This window comes from Pyxicephalus adspersus, chromosome Z (assembly GCF_032062135.1).
Source record: "Pyxicephalus adspersus chromosome Z, UCB_Pads_2.0, whole genome shotgun sequence".
NCBI lineage: Eukaryota > Metazoa > Chordata > Amphibia > Anura > Pyxicephalidae > Pyxicephalus > Pyxicephalus adspersus.
This window is the reverse complement of record NC_092871.1, coordinates 36,377,498-36,394,249: the sequence shown is the minus strand read 5'-3', so window position 1 is coordinate 36,394,249 and position 16,752 is coordinate 36,377,498. Positions and strand designations below refer to the sequence as shown.

General features: G+C 37.9%; 1 protein-coding gene across 2 annotated transcripts in view; it reads right to left on the bottom strand.

Moving 5' to 3' along the window:
* SMARCA1 (SNF2 related chromatin remodeling ATPase 1) overlaps positions 1–16,752 on the bottom strand; it is a 79,087-nt gene that overhangs the window by 16,341 nt on the left and 45,994 nt on the right. For both annotated transcript variants that reach the window (XM_072430773.1, XM_072430772.1), the window contains exons 15-21: positions 15,293–15,441; positions 14,382–14,501; positions 12,509–12,619; positions 11,582–11,695; positions 7,554–7,676; positions 2,677–2,809; positions 1,998–2,116 (exon numbers count right to left, since the gene is read on the bottom strand). In XM_072430773.1, the coding sequence (XP_072286874.1) occupies positions 1,998–2,116; positions 2,677–2,809; positions 7,554–7,676; positions 11,582–11,695; positions 12,509–12,619; positions 14,382–14,501; positions 15,293–15,441 (869 nt within the window). The remainder of the gene's footprint in view (positions 1–1,997; positions 2,117–2,676; positions 2,810–7,553; positions 7,677–11,581; positions 11,696–12,508; positions 12,620–14,381; positions 14,502–15,292; positions 15,442–16,752) is intronic.

Here is a 16,752-nt window from a genome sequence, read left to right as displayed (position 1 = left end):
CAAAAAACACTTAATGAAAGCTATTCCACAAGAAAAAAAGAAAGCAAAAGGGAGAGAGGGAGTGGTAGAGGGGAAAGAGGAGGAACAGAGAGAGAGAGAGAAAGGTTAAGAGAGGAAAAGGGGTAGAAAGAGATACAAGGGAAAGAGAGAGGGAGAAAAATAAGAAAGAAAGACAGGGAAATGGAAGGCAGGAGAGAGGAGTGTAGGAGGGAGAGAAAGGAAAAAGAAAAGGGGCGAGTAAGAGAGAAGGGGGAGAGAGAAATAGGAGGGAAGAGGAGAAAGAGTGGGAGAGAAGAGAGAACTTCGAAAGGAGAAAAGGGGGGGGGGGGGGTAAGAGGGGGAAAGAAAAAGGGGCAGAGACTGGGGAAGAGAGAGGAACTAGGGAGAGAAAAGGGAGAAAGGAAAGAGAGGGGGGTAGGGGAATAGAGTGGGAGAGGGGAAAGAGATTGAGAGGGGAGAGAGATAGGATAGATAGAAGGGGGGGAAGAAAGAGGAAAGAACAGAAGAAGAACATTGAAGACAAGAGGAAGGGATAAAGAGAGGAGAGAGAAGGAGGGAGAGATAGAAGAGCGGGAAAGAGTGAAGGGAGAGAGAAAGAGAGGACGTGAGTTGGGAGAGAGGACAGAACAGAAATAGGAGAAGGAGAGGGGGGAGGAAGGGGGGGGGGGGGAGATGAAGGGAGGGAGAGGGGAGAGCAATTGCAGCCCTGGGAATCCACTGCAATCCTGGGGCACTAGAGGTAAATTAACCTCTAGTGCCCGGGGATCGCAGACAGGAGGATTCCCAGGGCTGCATGAATGAATGTAGCCTTGAGAATCCACTGCGATCCCAGGGCACTAGAGGTTTCCCCATTGAAAGTTCATCTGCAGTTCAGTTGAATTACCCTCTAGTGGCGGGGATCGCAAACAGGATTCCCAGGGCTGCATGAATGAATGCAGCCCTGAGAATCCTCCTATAATGATTTCCTCGTGTAAGGAACTTACCTTTCCAGCGAGCCTGCGGCGTCCCTGGGGATCACAACCGCAGAGGGAGACGGCGCTGCAGCAGGCAGCATGGCCGAGGCTGCTGCCCTGCTGGCAGCGTGTCTCTCCCTGCAGGCGGCAACTACTGTTCGGCCAGGCGGGATCCCCAGCATCCCTATGGACGTGAACAGAGAAAGCCTTGTTTTCAGCACTCCTGTGGATGTGCAACCACATGTGCCTCTTGTACCCCCCGGGGGCGAGGAACTCAGCTGCCTCACCGCGGGGCGGGACATAGCTTCGATTCCCTGCGTCCGGGATTCAGTTATCCTTCAGTCATATGGCGCCAGGTGGCGCAAGGTCATTGGGTACTCTGGCCATTCCGTACTCTGGAGAACCTGTTTCTGCCTGAACTCTGCCTGCCCTGACCTGATTGTTTGTGACCACTCTTGCCTGCTGCCTGCCCCGACCTTGGATTGTTCCTGACTTGCCTCTGCTTTACCCTTCTGTACCACGGACTGACCATCTCTTAATAACCCTTGTCTTGTTTTATGCAAACAATAAAGCTTAATAAAAGGATTCTTGGAGTTTGCTGTGGTTTGTGTGCCCAGGCGCATTACACCTCGATCTTCCGACAGTTTGGCCAAATCCATTTGCTGAAATTTCTTGGACCCATCAGAAGTTTGAGGAAATTTTCGCTTATCCTTAGTATAGATACGTACTGTGTTTCTGCTATTTCAGTTTAGCCTATACACAAAGAATCAATAAAGTTATGATTATACCAGGTGCACATGCTTTTTTCATTGAAAAGGATACCTTGTAATTGTTTTGAATGAGAGAATGCAAACCAACCAACTCAAAAAAAAGCAATAGGCAGTTTAATAGCACTTTAATTGCAATTAAAATGTTGGTGCAATCGTGCAATCAAAATTGTCCTCTGGGACAGTTTACCTGTAGTATACAGAGGCACTGAAAACAAAGGCTAATGAATCTAAATGGGACACATCTGGTAAACATTATGGGTTAAGATGGTATTACTTTTGCATCCAATGCTTTTTTTATGCTGATTCTTCTTTGAATCCTTGCTTCACCTCGTTCTATCTGAGCCATGATTTTTTCAATGTCCTGCAATTCATTGCAACGTTCCCAGAACACAGCTGAAAACAAACAAATCAATATTTGCTAAGTAATATATTTACAGAGTACCAAGTGTGCTTTATTTAAACAGTTCCCTATATTTACAGAGTACCAAGTGTGCTTCATTTAAACAGTTCCCTACTCAGGTACTGTACTCCTTATAATACAGTTCAGTAAAATCTCAGTAAGAATAAAATGTTCCTAGGCTCCTCTGTTGGACTACCCGACCCTACATTGCTTGTTTCCACTAAATGTTTCTCTGTTTGCACTCTCATCCAATAGGGTACATACAGTTTATCTTCCTCTGTTGCCTGAAAATTATTATTTATTTATTTTTTACCATCCTAGCAGCAGCACCTCCACGATAGCAGCTATGCATGACTGATGACATTTAAGCAAGATGGAAATTGTTTTTCATTTTCGCAGTATACGGACCCAGCAGAAAAAAAAGCTATAAGCATTACTTAGAGATTCCTGTGCAAAGAAAATTTAGAATTCCACCATTTTAAACGCAAACATGCTTTTCAGAAATACCACAGTCTGCTAAAAAAAAAAAAAAACAACTGTAAAGATCGCAGACCTGAGTATTCAATGACCTCTTCAGGTGTTTTTCCTTCAACTTCTCGGGCAATGTTATCAATATCATCACGGCCATATTTCTCATTAGCTTTAATAAATTGGTTGAAATCTCGCTTGTTCCAATTTGTAAAGCCCTGACAGCCAAAATAAACAAAAACATTCATAGAAAAATCAAAAAAATCTTTTGCAATGCTATTTTTGTTAGTTTTAGAATACAATTTCTATATGTTACATTTATTTGTTATATATAAATAAAGTTGAAGCCCTCTTTTGTGCTGCCTTCAGTCAAATGTACAGGGCCGAGGTTACTCACACTACTTAGCTCTTTGTCAGCTGAATGTCGTCCGTCAAAGTCCTTTACCAGGTCTAAAATTCACTGCAACATTTTGGTGTCAGATGTATATTGTATACAGCGAAACAAACTCAGCATTCCATTTTTGGAAAAATAAAGTATTAAACATATTGTTATATACATTGCCCATCTGCCAGACTACTAACCCCTCTTCTGAACAGGTTTAGACAAAAAGGGGCCCAGGGAAAATACAAAGCGGGGGACCTGTTCCCTGAAATCTCTATTTTGTTAGCCCAGGCCCTTTAGAATATGAGGGCCCTGAACAATTGCTTAGTTTGTCTGGCCCTGAGGGTGGGGATGAGGAGATCTGTTGTCATAAAAGAAATAAAGCTTGTTATAGTAAAAGTTGACACTGCCTCTGGTGTGCATTTAAACACAGTGAAAACATCCGTGTTTTCCCAGATCGGGATTTCACGTGTTTTTGTGCAAGTTCAAGTTTAGGAAAAGATACATTTAATCAGCACAGGCTTTAGCAAGTACCTTCCAACAGTATCCTCCAGTGTATGCCGTCGTTGAGAGCTTGGATAAGATAAGAAATCTTTTTGACTTTTAGTACGGTTTTAGTACGTTGCAGTGCTTCCTTGTTAGTATTAACAGCTCACTAATAATTTCCACCTGTTGCCAAAAATGTTCTTCAGTGCCAGTCTTGCAAATATAAAACATAGTGATTCAAGTGCGATACCCCTCACTTTTATTTGTCTTTTTTATCATTTTGATTTGTACCTACTTTTGGCAGACGTGCTGGTCTGCACATTATGACATTCAGATGAGCAGTTAGTACATTTCCTTTAACTATTCAAAGACATACTGGGCTTGAAGTGTTTAGATGACGTTTTATGACGTACTTATTGGCATTTCAGTTCAACTAATGTCAGAGGTTTGAAATAAATTTTTTAGAGTTCTGTCAATGCCAATTAGAAATGGAAAAAACATTTTAACATTATTAAAAAGATATAGTAAATATTATCACTATTAGTAATGGTAACATATTAGTAATATTTTACTAAAAATACTGTTTCTTCTCATATATCTATATATATATATATATATATATATATATATATATATATATATGAAGTACTTCACCTGAAAAAGTACCAAGGAAGAAATTTTCATTTTTGAATTTATTTCTTTATAATGAAATCTAACTCATTATTTCTTGGAGGAAATATGGCAGAAGCACTTATTATTATAACTACAATTTTCTATAATGTACAGTGCTCTGTTAGATTAGGAAATCTTTTTATCTGAAGTCTGAAGTGAAGTTATAAAGGATGTGCATTTTTAATGAGATGCTCTTTTGAAAAGTGATTGCCTTCAATCAGCAAAGGCAATTTCAAGTTTCACATTCTGAGTTACAAATGAATAAAAAAAAATAGCCCTAGTCTCATGAATGACCTCACCAAATTTTGCTTTAGATTTGTATTTTATCTGGTTTATTCAATAAAGCAAAGTGCAGCAAACTACAACAACAGTGATCAGTAATTTGTAGTTATTCTGCCTGTACTAAACTGATTGGCAGAAGAAAAATGATTTCTTAGTTGTGGTTACTACAGTCCTCCTTTGCTGCTACCTTATTAAACAAGTATTCGGAATGTTTTTTGTGCATTGAATCCGCTCCTTCTTATATTTTTATGATTTAAGTACAGGTTGCTTTGTGCATTTTAAACATCTCCAACAATCAGATAATTTTCATGTCTGGCAGAAGTCATTGTATAAAGCAGTGGTGCTTACCCTTTTTTGATCTGCGGGCCGCTTTTGACATTGGGTTAAAACTGGCTGGCCACAATGCAAACCATAAAGATGAATGTTTAAAACTAGAATAGTTTTAAAGTTAAAATGAAATGAAATTGAAATGTTTCTAGTTACCGTAACATACATGCAACAAATAAAAGAGATGACAAATCAAGAATCTCTGCAATGGATACTTCCAGAGAACTGCAATTCATGTGTCAGATAGCCAAGGAGGACATGTTCCCAATACTACATCTTCAGAGCCCTACATCTTCTGATTCAAACAATATAAACGAACATTCATATGTGACAGGGCACCGTGGTATGGGAGTAATAAAATTTTAGGAGGGGAGGGGGGCGGTAGCTACAAGAGTCCCCCACTTATTCTACATTTGCCTTCCTCTACTGATAAAGAGAAAATGGGGTTCACAGAAGGTAAGTGGCCAGATATGTGTTAATGGGTAGCACAGTATGACAGGTATAGTTCTTTGTATCTTGTGATGGTGCCTTAGTGATGACATTTTAGGGAGAGTTAACCACAAGAGTCCTGCACTTGCAATCACATTTCTCTGCAATTCTCTTTTCTTATAGAGTAATTGAGGTTCAAAGAGAGTAAAGGGATAGCTATGTGTGACAGGGTAGCATGATATGATGGGTGTAACAGAGAAAATTGCGGTTTAGAGAAGGTAGGTGTCCAGACAAGGTAAGTGTAACAGGTACCCCATCAGCCGCTCAGTCCGTCAGACCACAGCGTCTACAGATTTGACTTTGATTTGTGGTAATGAGCATCTCCCCCTAGGCAGGGTTCCATGGCATAAGGAAGGGCTAACTGCACCGTAACCTCACCTCCAGTCTGAACGCAGCCTTGAAATTTTCTGAAGTTTAAGGGGCACCACAGCGCACAGACAATAGGCAGTAACCCAATGTTCAATACCATGAGAGGGGGTGCCCAACATGCAAACTCAATTTGGGGTCCCTGGTCTTGAAATAGCCCCACTTATTGTGAAAATATCCCTGATTGATGTTAGGATTTTATGCTTGTGACCCCGTACCTGGCAACTTGTTACATGTAGAGTGCTTTATTCGTTATATTTCTATGACAATCAGTGAAGGAGATATAAAGGTTTATACATAGGGACAATGACTGCTGCATGGACACAGACACAGCTCTCATGCTGCTGGGATTATCTCACAGTACAAGGTAGGCGGGGAGCAGGTCCCTCCACTGGCAGAAGGATCTCATTGGAGAAACACAGAAGATGCGAGCACACCCCTTCCCCCGCAGGACAACGAGCAGAGAGGGAATAAAGAGAGGGCCGGATCTGACAGCTCAGCAGGCCGGATGTGGCCTGTGGGCCGTAGGTTGGGCACCCTTGGTCTAAGGCTGTAAATCAGAAAGATTTTAAAAAACAAGTAATACAGTTATGCTTTTAAAAATAATTAAAAAATGCATAGCTAATCTAACTTGGTAGCCAGAAATATTAAACACTTAGGAAGAAGTAGAGGCAGCCCAGGGGGGCAATTAGGTGTTCAGGATGCACATAAGTTGACAAGTAACAAACTGCAGACAATAAAACTCGGGTCACCAACCTGGCTATGCTAGGTATAAATCTCAAACCTGAACAGACAGTAATGCAAAACCTTTGACAGTAAAATAGTTTCTAAATGTGTATTTCAACTGTATATATAATACTGTGCAAAAGTTTTAGGCAGGTGTAAAAAAAAGTTGCAAAGTAAGAATGCATTTACAGTTATAAATTGTAAATATCAATTCTTATCCATTAACAAAATGCAAAGTGAGCCAACAGAAGAAAAATCTAAATCAAATCAAACTCTTTGCCTTTAAACCAGAATTGATTCTTCTAGGTACGTTTGCACAAAGTCAATGATTTTGTAGGATTATAGTCAAGTGTAAATATTTATAGCAAACAGGTGCTAAGGATCACCATTTTTATGTGTGGATTGTAACACAATCATTAACTGAAACAAAAACAGCTGTGTAGGAGGCTTCAATCTGGAGAGGAACAGCCAAACTCTGCTACCAAGATGAGGTTGTGGAAGAAAGTTTAATGTCACAGCTCAAATACCATGGAAAGACTGAAAACAGTAACAAGATAAGATACTTTTACCAAATCAGCCATTAAATGTTATCAATTAGCAGACATAGAAATAGATATAAAAGTCTCATACATATGTAAGATATGTAAGATCAGAGGTGTCAAACTCAGGTTCTGAATCCACACACATTTTTTAGTATTTTTCAGACAACGGTAAACTTGTAATTTAAAAAAACCTGGCCTGAATGTGTCCCTAGGGGACTGAAAATAGACATGCCTGTGTTAGATTTATACCAGGGAACAAACATACAATAACGCCATTTGTATCTGATGCCCATGGATCTATATTATATTTTAGGGTAGTGTTTCTTAATGGTATATTAGCTAGAATACAAAATTGTATTTTTTATATATCTGTTCAGAACTACTGTAAGTCATTGTGTAACATCCTCTGAACTATTCTTCATATCTGCCAATGGTCCTTGTGTGCATTAATTTTTTCCCATTTCACAAAGAAAGTACCTGCCATACTAAAACTCAAAAGTGACATTTATTACTAGAAGCTGTATTGTGAATGATATGTAATGTGTTTTACTGTCCTAACATCAAAGGTATCATCCACAACTATGTATCCTCTTTTGCTTTTTTGTGTACCATTACCCAACTGCCTACACTAGCTGACAACATACGCTGTCTTTCATGTTGTGACCAACAACGGAAATATTTTCTGCATACCTGGGTTAAAAGTGTCTCTTTCTCTTCTGACTCTGCAGTGCTGAGCGACTCAGATTCATCAATCTTCCTCTGTTCCTCTTTTTGTACCTGAGATGCATTTGGAAGGTCTGAATTCCTGGGGACCTAAAATCAGAAGTTTAGATTAGAATATGCTGTGGTGAAACAATGTTATTAAGCATTCACACTCATATCAACCTTTTATTAACAATACAGAAACTGGGCAAGGGAATGCTGATAAAGGGATTAATGGGCTTTTCACTATAAGCCATTTGTCACAAAGAATAACATTAAACCTGTGGTAATAACCATGTACTATCAAGAAAAAATATTTTAAACTATGACACAAAGCAGTATTCTTTACAACACTGCAAGCATTAACAAGAAACAAACTAACCATAAAATATAACTTAAGTGCAGCCAAACAAAATGTTTTCCTTGTTTTTAACATCCTGCTGTATCAACAGGGAAAGCCAAAGCTTACAACTTGCTTAGAATAAATCAAATACATTTTAAACATAGTTGCATGGTGAAAGCATCTAAATATGGTATAAAGTAATGTTTCAGCACTACAAAAGTATTAAAGATAAAAGTAAACTTTCAAAGATGTTGATTTGAAAAAAAAAGGAATATAAAATATTGTACATAAAAAAATCTCGTAATCAGGGAATGTCTTCAGAAAAAAAATCCTGATTGATAGAATGTTTTTTGGATTTTACACAGTTCCCAAACTATATTATTGCGTATGGCAAGGATGGCTATAAAGGTGACTTACACAAATTGCTTTGAGCATTGTCATGTGTTTAATTCATCAGACCATTATTTTGAAAAGGCAGCTGAATGGACCAGAAATGTAGTGCCTGTTGAACTTTTGAATGCACAGCAGTGCGATATTGCTTGATTCACTGCAGGTGTCTCTGGGTGCCATTAGGAATAATTGGTTACCTTGCACACCAATGTCATGCACATTATCCAAATTTGTGCATTTACTTCCTCACCTAGAGGTAGAACAACAGCTATCGAATTCGGGCAGACGCGACCCGAAAAACACGGAATTCGACTTTGCAGATTTGTGTTTAAAAATAGGTTTTTAAAAAAAAAAAGGCGAACTCCAGATGAACTCTAAATAAAGTTTCGCCATTGAGAGTTCATCTGAGTTCAGTTTCCACGGTCACCGGGTTGTACTTATCATTGATAAATACAGCCCGATGACCGTGGGAACTTTCCGGTCACAGCTGATTGGAGGTACGCGAGGGCTTCCAATCAGCTGTGACTCCAAATGAACTCTCAATGAAGTTTCTCCATTGAGAGTTCATCTGCAGTTCAGTTCCCAAGGTCACCGGGCTGTACTTATCAGGCTGGTGACCGTGGGAACTGAACTGAATCCTGTTCCAGGATTTAAATATATTTGCTAACAAATAGCAAATAACTTTTAGGAAATCCATTCCAGGTTTGCTGGATCACCCAGCCTCATGGATGAATCTCTATCCTCTCCAGCCGTGGACAGCTTTAATAAATCAGACCCTATGAGTCCCCATACAGTGTTGACTTTGTCTACTAACATATGGTCTGGTACCCTTTTATTCCTTTAAAGAGACCAACAATTGTTCTCCTCCCTGCCAAGCCTACTGGCTACTGTAAAATTTGGTTACTGTCACAATAATGTCATAATATTTGTGATTTTTTTGTTTTAAGTTCCTTGTCAATAGTGATTCATTTGCTTCCCTTCACTTCCTCCGTAGTAGGTCCACCATTCAGGGGACACGAGAGCTCGCTTGTTGGAGTTATAATAGCTCACGTTCGTGCAAACCCCACTAATGAGATGTAAAGGGAAGTTGATGAAGTCTTCAAAAAGACTTCATCAAAAGAGTTCCCTAACTTTGTCATAGGGGAGAAAAACATTTGGCTAGAGATCCCCCACAACAGCAGATCTAGATTTTTCAGATAGAAGAAATACCCCTGCTTCAAGTTTCTGGCCATTGATGTTGGAGACTATAAAAGTACTGCTGAAATCAATGTTTTAATATCATCCATCCATCAATCTCCTGGAACATAAGCCTCTAGTGGAGGAAGGTAAACTATTTCTTTGTTTTTTTTTTCAGAAATAAGACTTCAGACACCAAACAAACTTGAGAGGGCCATATAACTATATGTATTTGTCACCATCCCAGTCTGCTCCTTTTTTAGGGCGCTATTTTTTTTTTTTTTGGGGGGGGGGGTATGTTGTGTGCTTGTTTTAGTAGGGGATTAGGTATTGTTTATGGCATAAGCATGTTTCCTTGAGGCAGGGAACCTGTGCAGCCTGGAAATATTGGCTTTTCAATTTGTTGTGACAGTGTTTTTATATTAAAGCAAGAATCCTGTACTTTGGAGTGCTAGTGAATTTTTCTTCTGTTTCCACAAGTTCTACATGGCACCATCTGTTGTTGTCACTTCAAGCACCCTTCCTCTATTACAAGGTCTATGTGCTGTAAGGCATGCATCCCGATCACAGACACTGACTAATACAGAGCCTGGACTGCCTAATACAGAGACGAGCTCTACATGCATGGTGCATGTGTCGTGCAGAGTGGAGCTAAAACAAAAAGCCACCAGGAGCAATGGCTTTTTTGAAAAAAGAAACATGGCATTGATTAGTTCTACTTAGAGAAATTTTTGTTTGTTTTTTTTTTTTCAGTTTAAGTCCGTAAGCAGTTGAGGAGGGTGGGTTGGGTAGTTTAGGGCAGCGGTTGCCAACCAGTGGTCCATGGACTACTGGTGGTCCACAAGAAAATTTTGGTGGGCCACAGAAAAATTTGGACATTATTTGCAACTTTTATGTTTTAATTATAATAAAACAAAAATAATATTCTAATAAATTCTTATATTCTGAATGACAATTTTCGCCTTTATATTGCACTAAATTCACAAACTGTACTAGAGACTGAAAAACAAGGGAGGCGCGGCGTGACGTTGGTGTAGTCTTAAGTCGTATGAGGCAATTGTTGCCAAGACGTACACTTTAGTATTGTTTCCACCAATACAACAATAGTCCCGCTCCGTGAATACTGGTTCTCATTCGATTGTTTTATTTTATTTGTTTATTTCTCAGATGTTCTTATGACCTTAACTGTGTATTTTATTTAACTGTTATATTTAATGACATCAAATAGTTTGTCTTTGATAACTATCATTTCTTGTTTGGTCTTAAATTAAAATGAAATAAACCCAAAATGAGTAGGAAAAAGCAAACAAACATTTTGCATTTCTTTAGTAATTCCAAAGATTATGCAACAAATAATAATAGTAACAATAGTAATACTTCACTTAACCGTGAGCTGTTTAATGAATCAAAACCTCTACAGGCCTCGTCAGGCACCATTAGGAAGATCATTATTCTACAAAATGTAATTAACTTTTTTTAAAAATTCATATTAATGGTCCGCAGGATTTTTAAATGATGAATTTAGTGGTCCGTGAGGTTGGCGACCGGTGTTTTAGGGTATCAGGCTTAGTATATTTTGTGGGCCCATTTACAGTACTGATTTGCTTTTAACAAACCCATGTTAATATTTTTATGGGCTGCCAAATGCACAAAATTTAACAAAGACAAACATCATTTATAGCAAGCCATTGCACTACAACGCACAGTAGTGAGAATGAAGAGGGACTCTAATACAGAGTACTAATCAAAATGAATGGCATCATATAACAAAAATAGCAAAAAAAAAACATGCTGCAAGCATTACTGCAGTGACAGAGTGAATCCAGGCCTGACAAAAAACACTTATCCTTAAATACTTTAACGCATGTTGCCTTCATCTTTACCTGGAATAAGATGGATGCACTACAAGTAAATGAATATGCAAGCACAATCAAGACCTTGAAAATCTTGAAAATAGGCATTTTTATCAATCAAAATGAGTGAGAAATCCTGTTACCACAGTTTTAATCAAGGGAATCAAAATCCAAAACCAAAAATTATTGATGTAGAAATGCTATACAAGACACTTAAGATTTATCTCTTTTATGTGGATCACATTTAAAATTACCTTATATCCAATTGTCTTTCTGTAATAAAGAATTTCTTTCTCCAGTAGCTCAAACAGTCTAGGTGGAAAAAACTGGAAGTCTTGAATATTTGGTTGTTTAGGAGGTCTAGGTGCCTTAAAAAGGAAAAAAAAAAGATTAATCATTTGATCATAATCATACCTCACCCCTCCCCCCACCCACCAAATCTAAACAATTGTTTTGTTTTTTAAGAGCAACTCTACTGTAGTAATAGACATAACACTGTAGAGGATGAGAGATGTCAAAAAAATCTGCAGTTGGCTCTGGTGTTTTCCAGGAAACTTTATTTGAACTTTCCCCAACTATACTAACTGTAACTAACTACACTTGGTAATCTAGTGAAATTACTCAAAATTAAAAGATGCAAGCCCCAGGAAGCCAAAACAAACTATTCATTTTGTTCTGGATCAGAAAAGGTTGTGATACGTACTAAAAAGCAAGGCCAGCTGTGTTAAGATGGCCTTTTAAAAAGTGCCAATATTAAAAGTTTTCTATTGTATAGAAAAATGTGTCAATCTCAATCTTACATGCTCAAAGGCTTAAGTTAGGCTTAAGTTATGTGTTCTCAAAACTACTGGTTGGGGAGCAATATTTTAAAAGGTAATCTTATAATTTATAATTTTTATATATATATATATATATATATATATATATATATATACACACTTATCACTGGTGTTACTCTCTTCACTGGTTTATTACCTCTCAATAAAATGCAGAAGCAGTTGCCAAAGACTACTATAAAAAAAAAGTTCATGACTAACCCATTCGAGGTACATCTGCGCATGGTATAACACTCTTTCTCATCTATGCTATATCTATCACAATAACCTAAATCAGAATGTATTTTAGATGATTAAAGACCTTACTCATAATTTTAAGAATTGTGACAAATGTGTTAGTTTTACCTTTGGAGCTCTTGGTTCACTGACACGCAAGGCATCTCTAAAATACGCATCCACAGCATAATTGGCTTTGCGTTCTCGTTTAGGGGGTTCTATCCACTCCAACATGCTCAGCTAAATAGACATGCAAGTAAAAGCAGCACTTAAGAAAACATATCAACTGAACTGAAAATTGTGAAACAACATTATGAGATTTAGGTGGTCAAATAATAAGCCAGTATACAAAGAAATTAAGGTACACTTTGATTTACTTGATGAGTCAGCTACAATCAGCAAAGTGAAGGCAATCCAATAAGGTAATGTAAGAATGTTTAAAATGGCTCTGTGGCATGAATACTTGTAAATGTCCTTATTAGGCTAGCATTCTTCATTTAAAGAAGGCTCACATTTTAAAACTGTGTCTGATTGTTCCATCCTCTTTACACTCTTTACAACTAGGATATAAAAAGTTCTGGTCTAATCAGGATGAACATATTCATATTTCAAACTGTAGAGCTAATACCCCATCTATGGTTTACATGCTTTGTAGAAGAGCAGAACCTCTTCTGTCTCTTCAGGGAGAGCTTAGCAGTATATAAGTCTCACTAATTACAAGACAGGTTTGCCACGGGTGATTTAATTTTGTGAGCGTTTAAACCTATTCTTAAAACTGAGAGAGATTTGATTATCTGCAGACTAGACACTAACATCCACTTTCCACTGTATGTTGGGGAACACCCAAAAATTATTAATAATATTATTAAACAGGATTTATATAGCGCCAACATATTACGTAGTGCTGTACATTAAATAGGGGTTGCAAATGACAGACTAATACAGACAGTGATACCCTGCCCCAAAGAGCTTACAATCTAGTAGGTGGGGGAATTTACATACCATAGGATAGGAGATATGTAGTGGTGGGAAGTAGTGACGGTTTCAAAAGACAGAAGAAAATGGGTAGGCAAATTTAAAAAATATGGGTTTTGAGTGCTCTTTTAAAAAAGCAGAAAGCAAGCCGAATAGGACAAGAAAGATCATTCCAGAGAATCGGGGCAGCTCTAGAAAAGTCTTGGAGCGGTGCGTTTGATGAGGTTATGAGTGAGAGAGAGAGTTATGTGAGAGAGCAGCTGCAAAGTACTTTTTTACCAGGTCAGAAATGTAAGTAGGACAATAACTGTGGAGGGATTTGAAAGCAAAGCACAGGAGCTTGAATTTGATTCTAAGGTGAAATGGAAGCCAGTGTAGAGATCTGCAAAGAGATGCAGAGAAGGAGGAGTGGTGGGAAGGATGGATAAGTCTAGCTGCGGCATTCATAATAGATTATAGAAGAGCAAGTCAGGTTAGTGGAATACCAGAGAGGAGGAGGTTACAGTAGTCCAGACGAGAATTGATAAGAGCATGTACAAGGAGTTTGGTGGTCTCTGGGGATAGGTAAAGAGGCAATATTAGGAGTTTTCTATTGTATAGAAAAAATGTGTCAATCTGAATCTTACATGCTTAAAGACACTCAAAGAGAGAAAATGTGGGATAAGATCATTTCTAGTTTATCGACAAAGACAAAAAGAACATTGAACAAAATGTTCCAGCCAACTTTTCATGACTGCAACAACTTTTTCTACCTTTAGTAAATAAATTAGGAACTTTTGTCAGCTGCAATGATATAGTTTTTTCACATATTAAAATGTCCTCCCTCTCCTCACATGAGAGCTTCCATGCATGGTAGTCATTATTTATTGTATACTTGGAAAAAACAATGGTCCGTTTGCCCATCTAACATCACTCTGACCTTACCATATAAATCCTGGTGCCAAATGTATCTGCTATAATAATTTCATGACACTTTACCTCATGGCATAAATTATTTTGTAAATAATCTTTGCACATATAAAGTTACCTTTTGTTTTTCTCGATAATCTTCTCCTTCAAAGTTATATAAACTTGTTTCTGTATCCATAGAGAAATTTCTGAGTGTGCTTTCTCCCATTTTCTGCAAGCGCTCTGCCATTTCAGCAGTCTGAAAAAGGAATCACATTTATAGATTTATACACTAGCAAGAGAGGGTATGTTCATAGATCATCACATATGCTTCATTAATTATACAATTGTAAGAAAGAGGTACAGGAGTAAAATCAGTTTTCAAAGAACAGTCATTTTACTGTATGTAAATACATACAGCAATGGCTCTCCTATAACCATTTTGATAAGGTTTTTTGTACATTTGGAGTTTAAGCTAAATGCATAAATTTTTCTGATGACAACATGAATGATTGTATGAAAAGCACACAGACATGCTGAGCATTCTATATCCAAGAGAACATCTAGCAGTCTCTGAAGTCATATAGTGTTTTTACGTCTACATGGTATTTTAATGCATTTGATAGGTGTTTTTAAGCAGTTTATTATCCTTTCTTTTATCTGCCTGTATTGTAATGTTCAAAAGCCCTAAATTTTCAAAGTTACCTCTCCTCACTCCCCAAATATCGCCAAAATCTTCACCCAACCTTATTTGGGAATTTCATTCATCTTGATTGACCATGCTAGAAAAATGTAACTCCCCACATGTGCAGGGAAGTTCCCAATTCCAGCACCAAAGTATCCAAGTATGTACAATGTGCTGCACATAAGATGTGCGGTCTACATTCTAAAAAAGATTGCAGTAGATGGCGATAATTTTTTGAATTTTTGGTTTTATCTCACTGTAAAAGGATTGATTTGTCCATTTTTGTCTGGAGCAGATTGCTATACATGTGTTGCTTCCAGCAATGTTTAATGAAAGTGTTGAACTGACAAAGAAACAACAGTTACCTTCTTTTCCCCTCTTTCCAAAATGGTAGTAATATCTTCTTCAGTAAGCTCACTGTCCTTTGATGCAAATACATGAGTGGCACCATGGCGAATCATCTGAAGCATCTCATCCTTTCCAAGTTTGTTTGATTGTTGGTCTATCAACCTACCTAACAACAGAAGAAAACCATAAAGTATATGCCAACAATACAAAAGTAGTAAACATCCATTTAACCACCTACAAGTACAGCCCTGAAATCTTCTTAATGATTGCACAAAATATTTACATATGCACATGATGCAATGATTGCACAAAATATTTACATAAGGCACAAGCCTTTTTCTAAAATATCCACATTATTAAAAATAGAATTACTTGAATTAGACTATGACCTTCTGTTTGCTGTAAACCAATCCTTACAATGAGAAGGCCTTGACCACTAAACAGGGAGAAGTAACCAATAACAGCAGAGTGGCAGTAGAATCTGCACACTAGAATGCACACAGTTCCAGTGCAGAGCAATTTGCCTAGGGGAATGTTTAATGGTGTCTGTATAGTACCGATCCTGATACAGAGTGTCAGAGGGCATGAAAGCTTCAGAGAAGTAAGTGAAGATGAAGACCAACATTGTGACAGCCTAGTGATAATCAATAATAGGGCAATATATTCCTCCCATTCACAACTAAACAATAATGGAGCCCCATATTCCTCTCAATGACCATTGAACATCAATTGTGGAGAATCATTATCCTCCGACTGAACACCAATGTTTTTCAACCACTAACCAGCAATCAATGATAAGCCACTATATTTATCCCACTGATCATTACCATCAATGATAAGACACTAAATTATTGCCTTTTCTTTAAACACAAATAATTCTACTGATCACTGACGGCAGAGAATGTGTTACTCTCACTATGTAATGAGGCATCTTTTAGTCCCAATGACCACTGATCCTGGGACATATCAATTTTCACTGACCTCCAACATCAAAGCATTTGATTTTACTCTTACATTTCATGTAGTCCAACTCCCAAGTTCCCAATGCCAATTTCAAGCAATACAGATGATCTAAGTTCCTAGCAATGCTAATAGTACACCTCTAGTTTTTGAAGCTTCGTTATCATAATTCATATTAACTTGCTGGACTGGGAGAAAATAAATTTATTATGATAAAGCAGCGTCCAAGAAAGAAGGTTTGTCTTTTGGCTATCATTGTCTTTTCAGCTTCCAGTATGGCTGAAAGACAAAAATGATAATACTCTAGTGATTCCATAAATGTTTGCCAGACCAGCACACATGCATTTGCCTTGAAACAGACCTTGTAGTATAAAAGACATTGCTCACTCAGCCTCAAAAAATAACTGAAATGTGTAAAATCGCAGCCTGGGTAAGTTTTATTATTTAAAGAGCTTGATTTACTTGATTTGTGATGTCAGCAGACTTTCCCCTGCTCGGCTGCAGCACAGATCTGTGC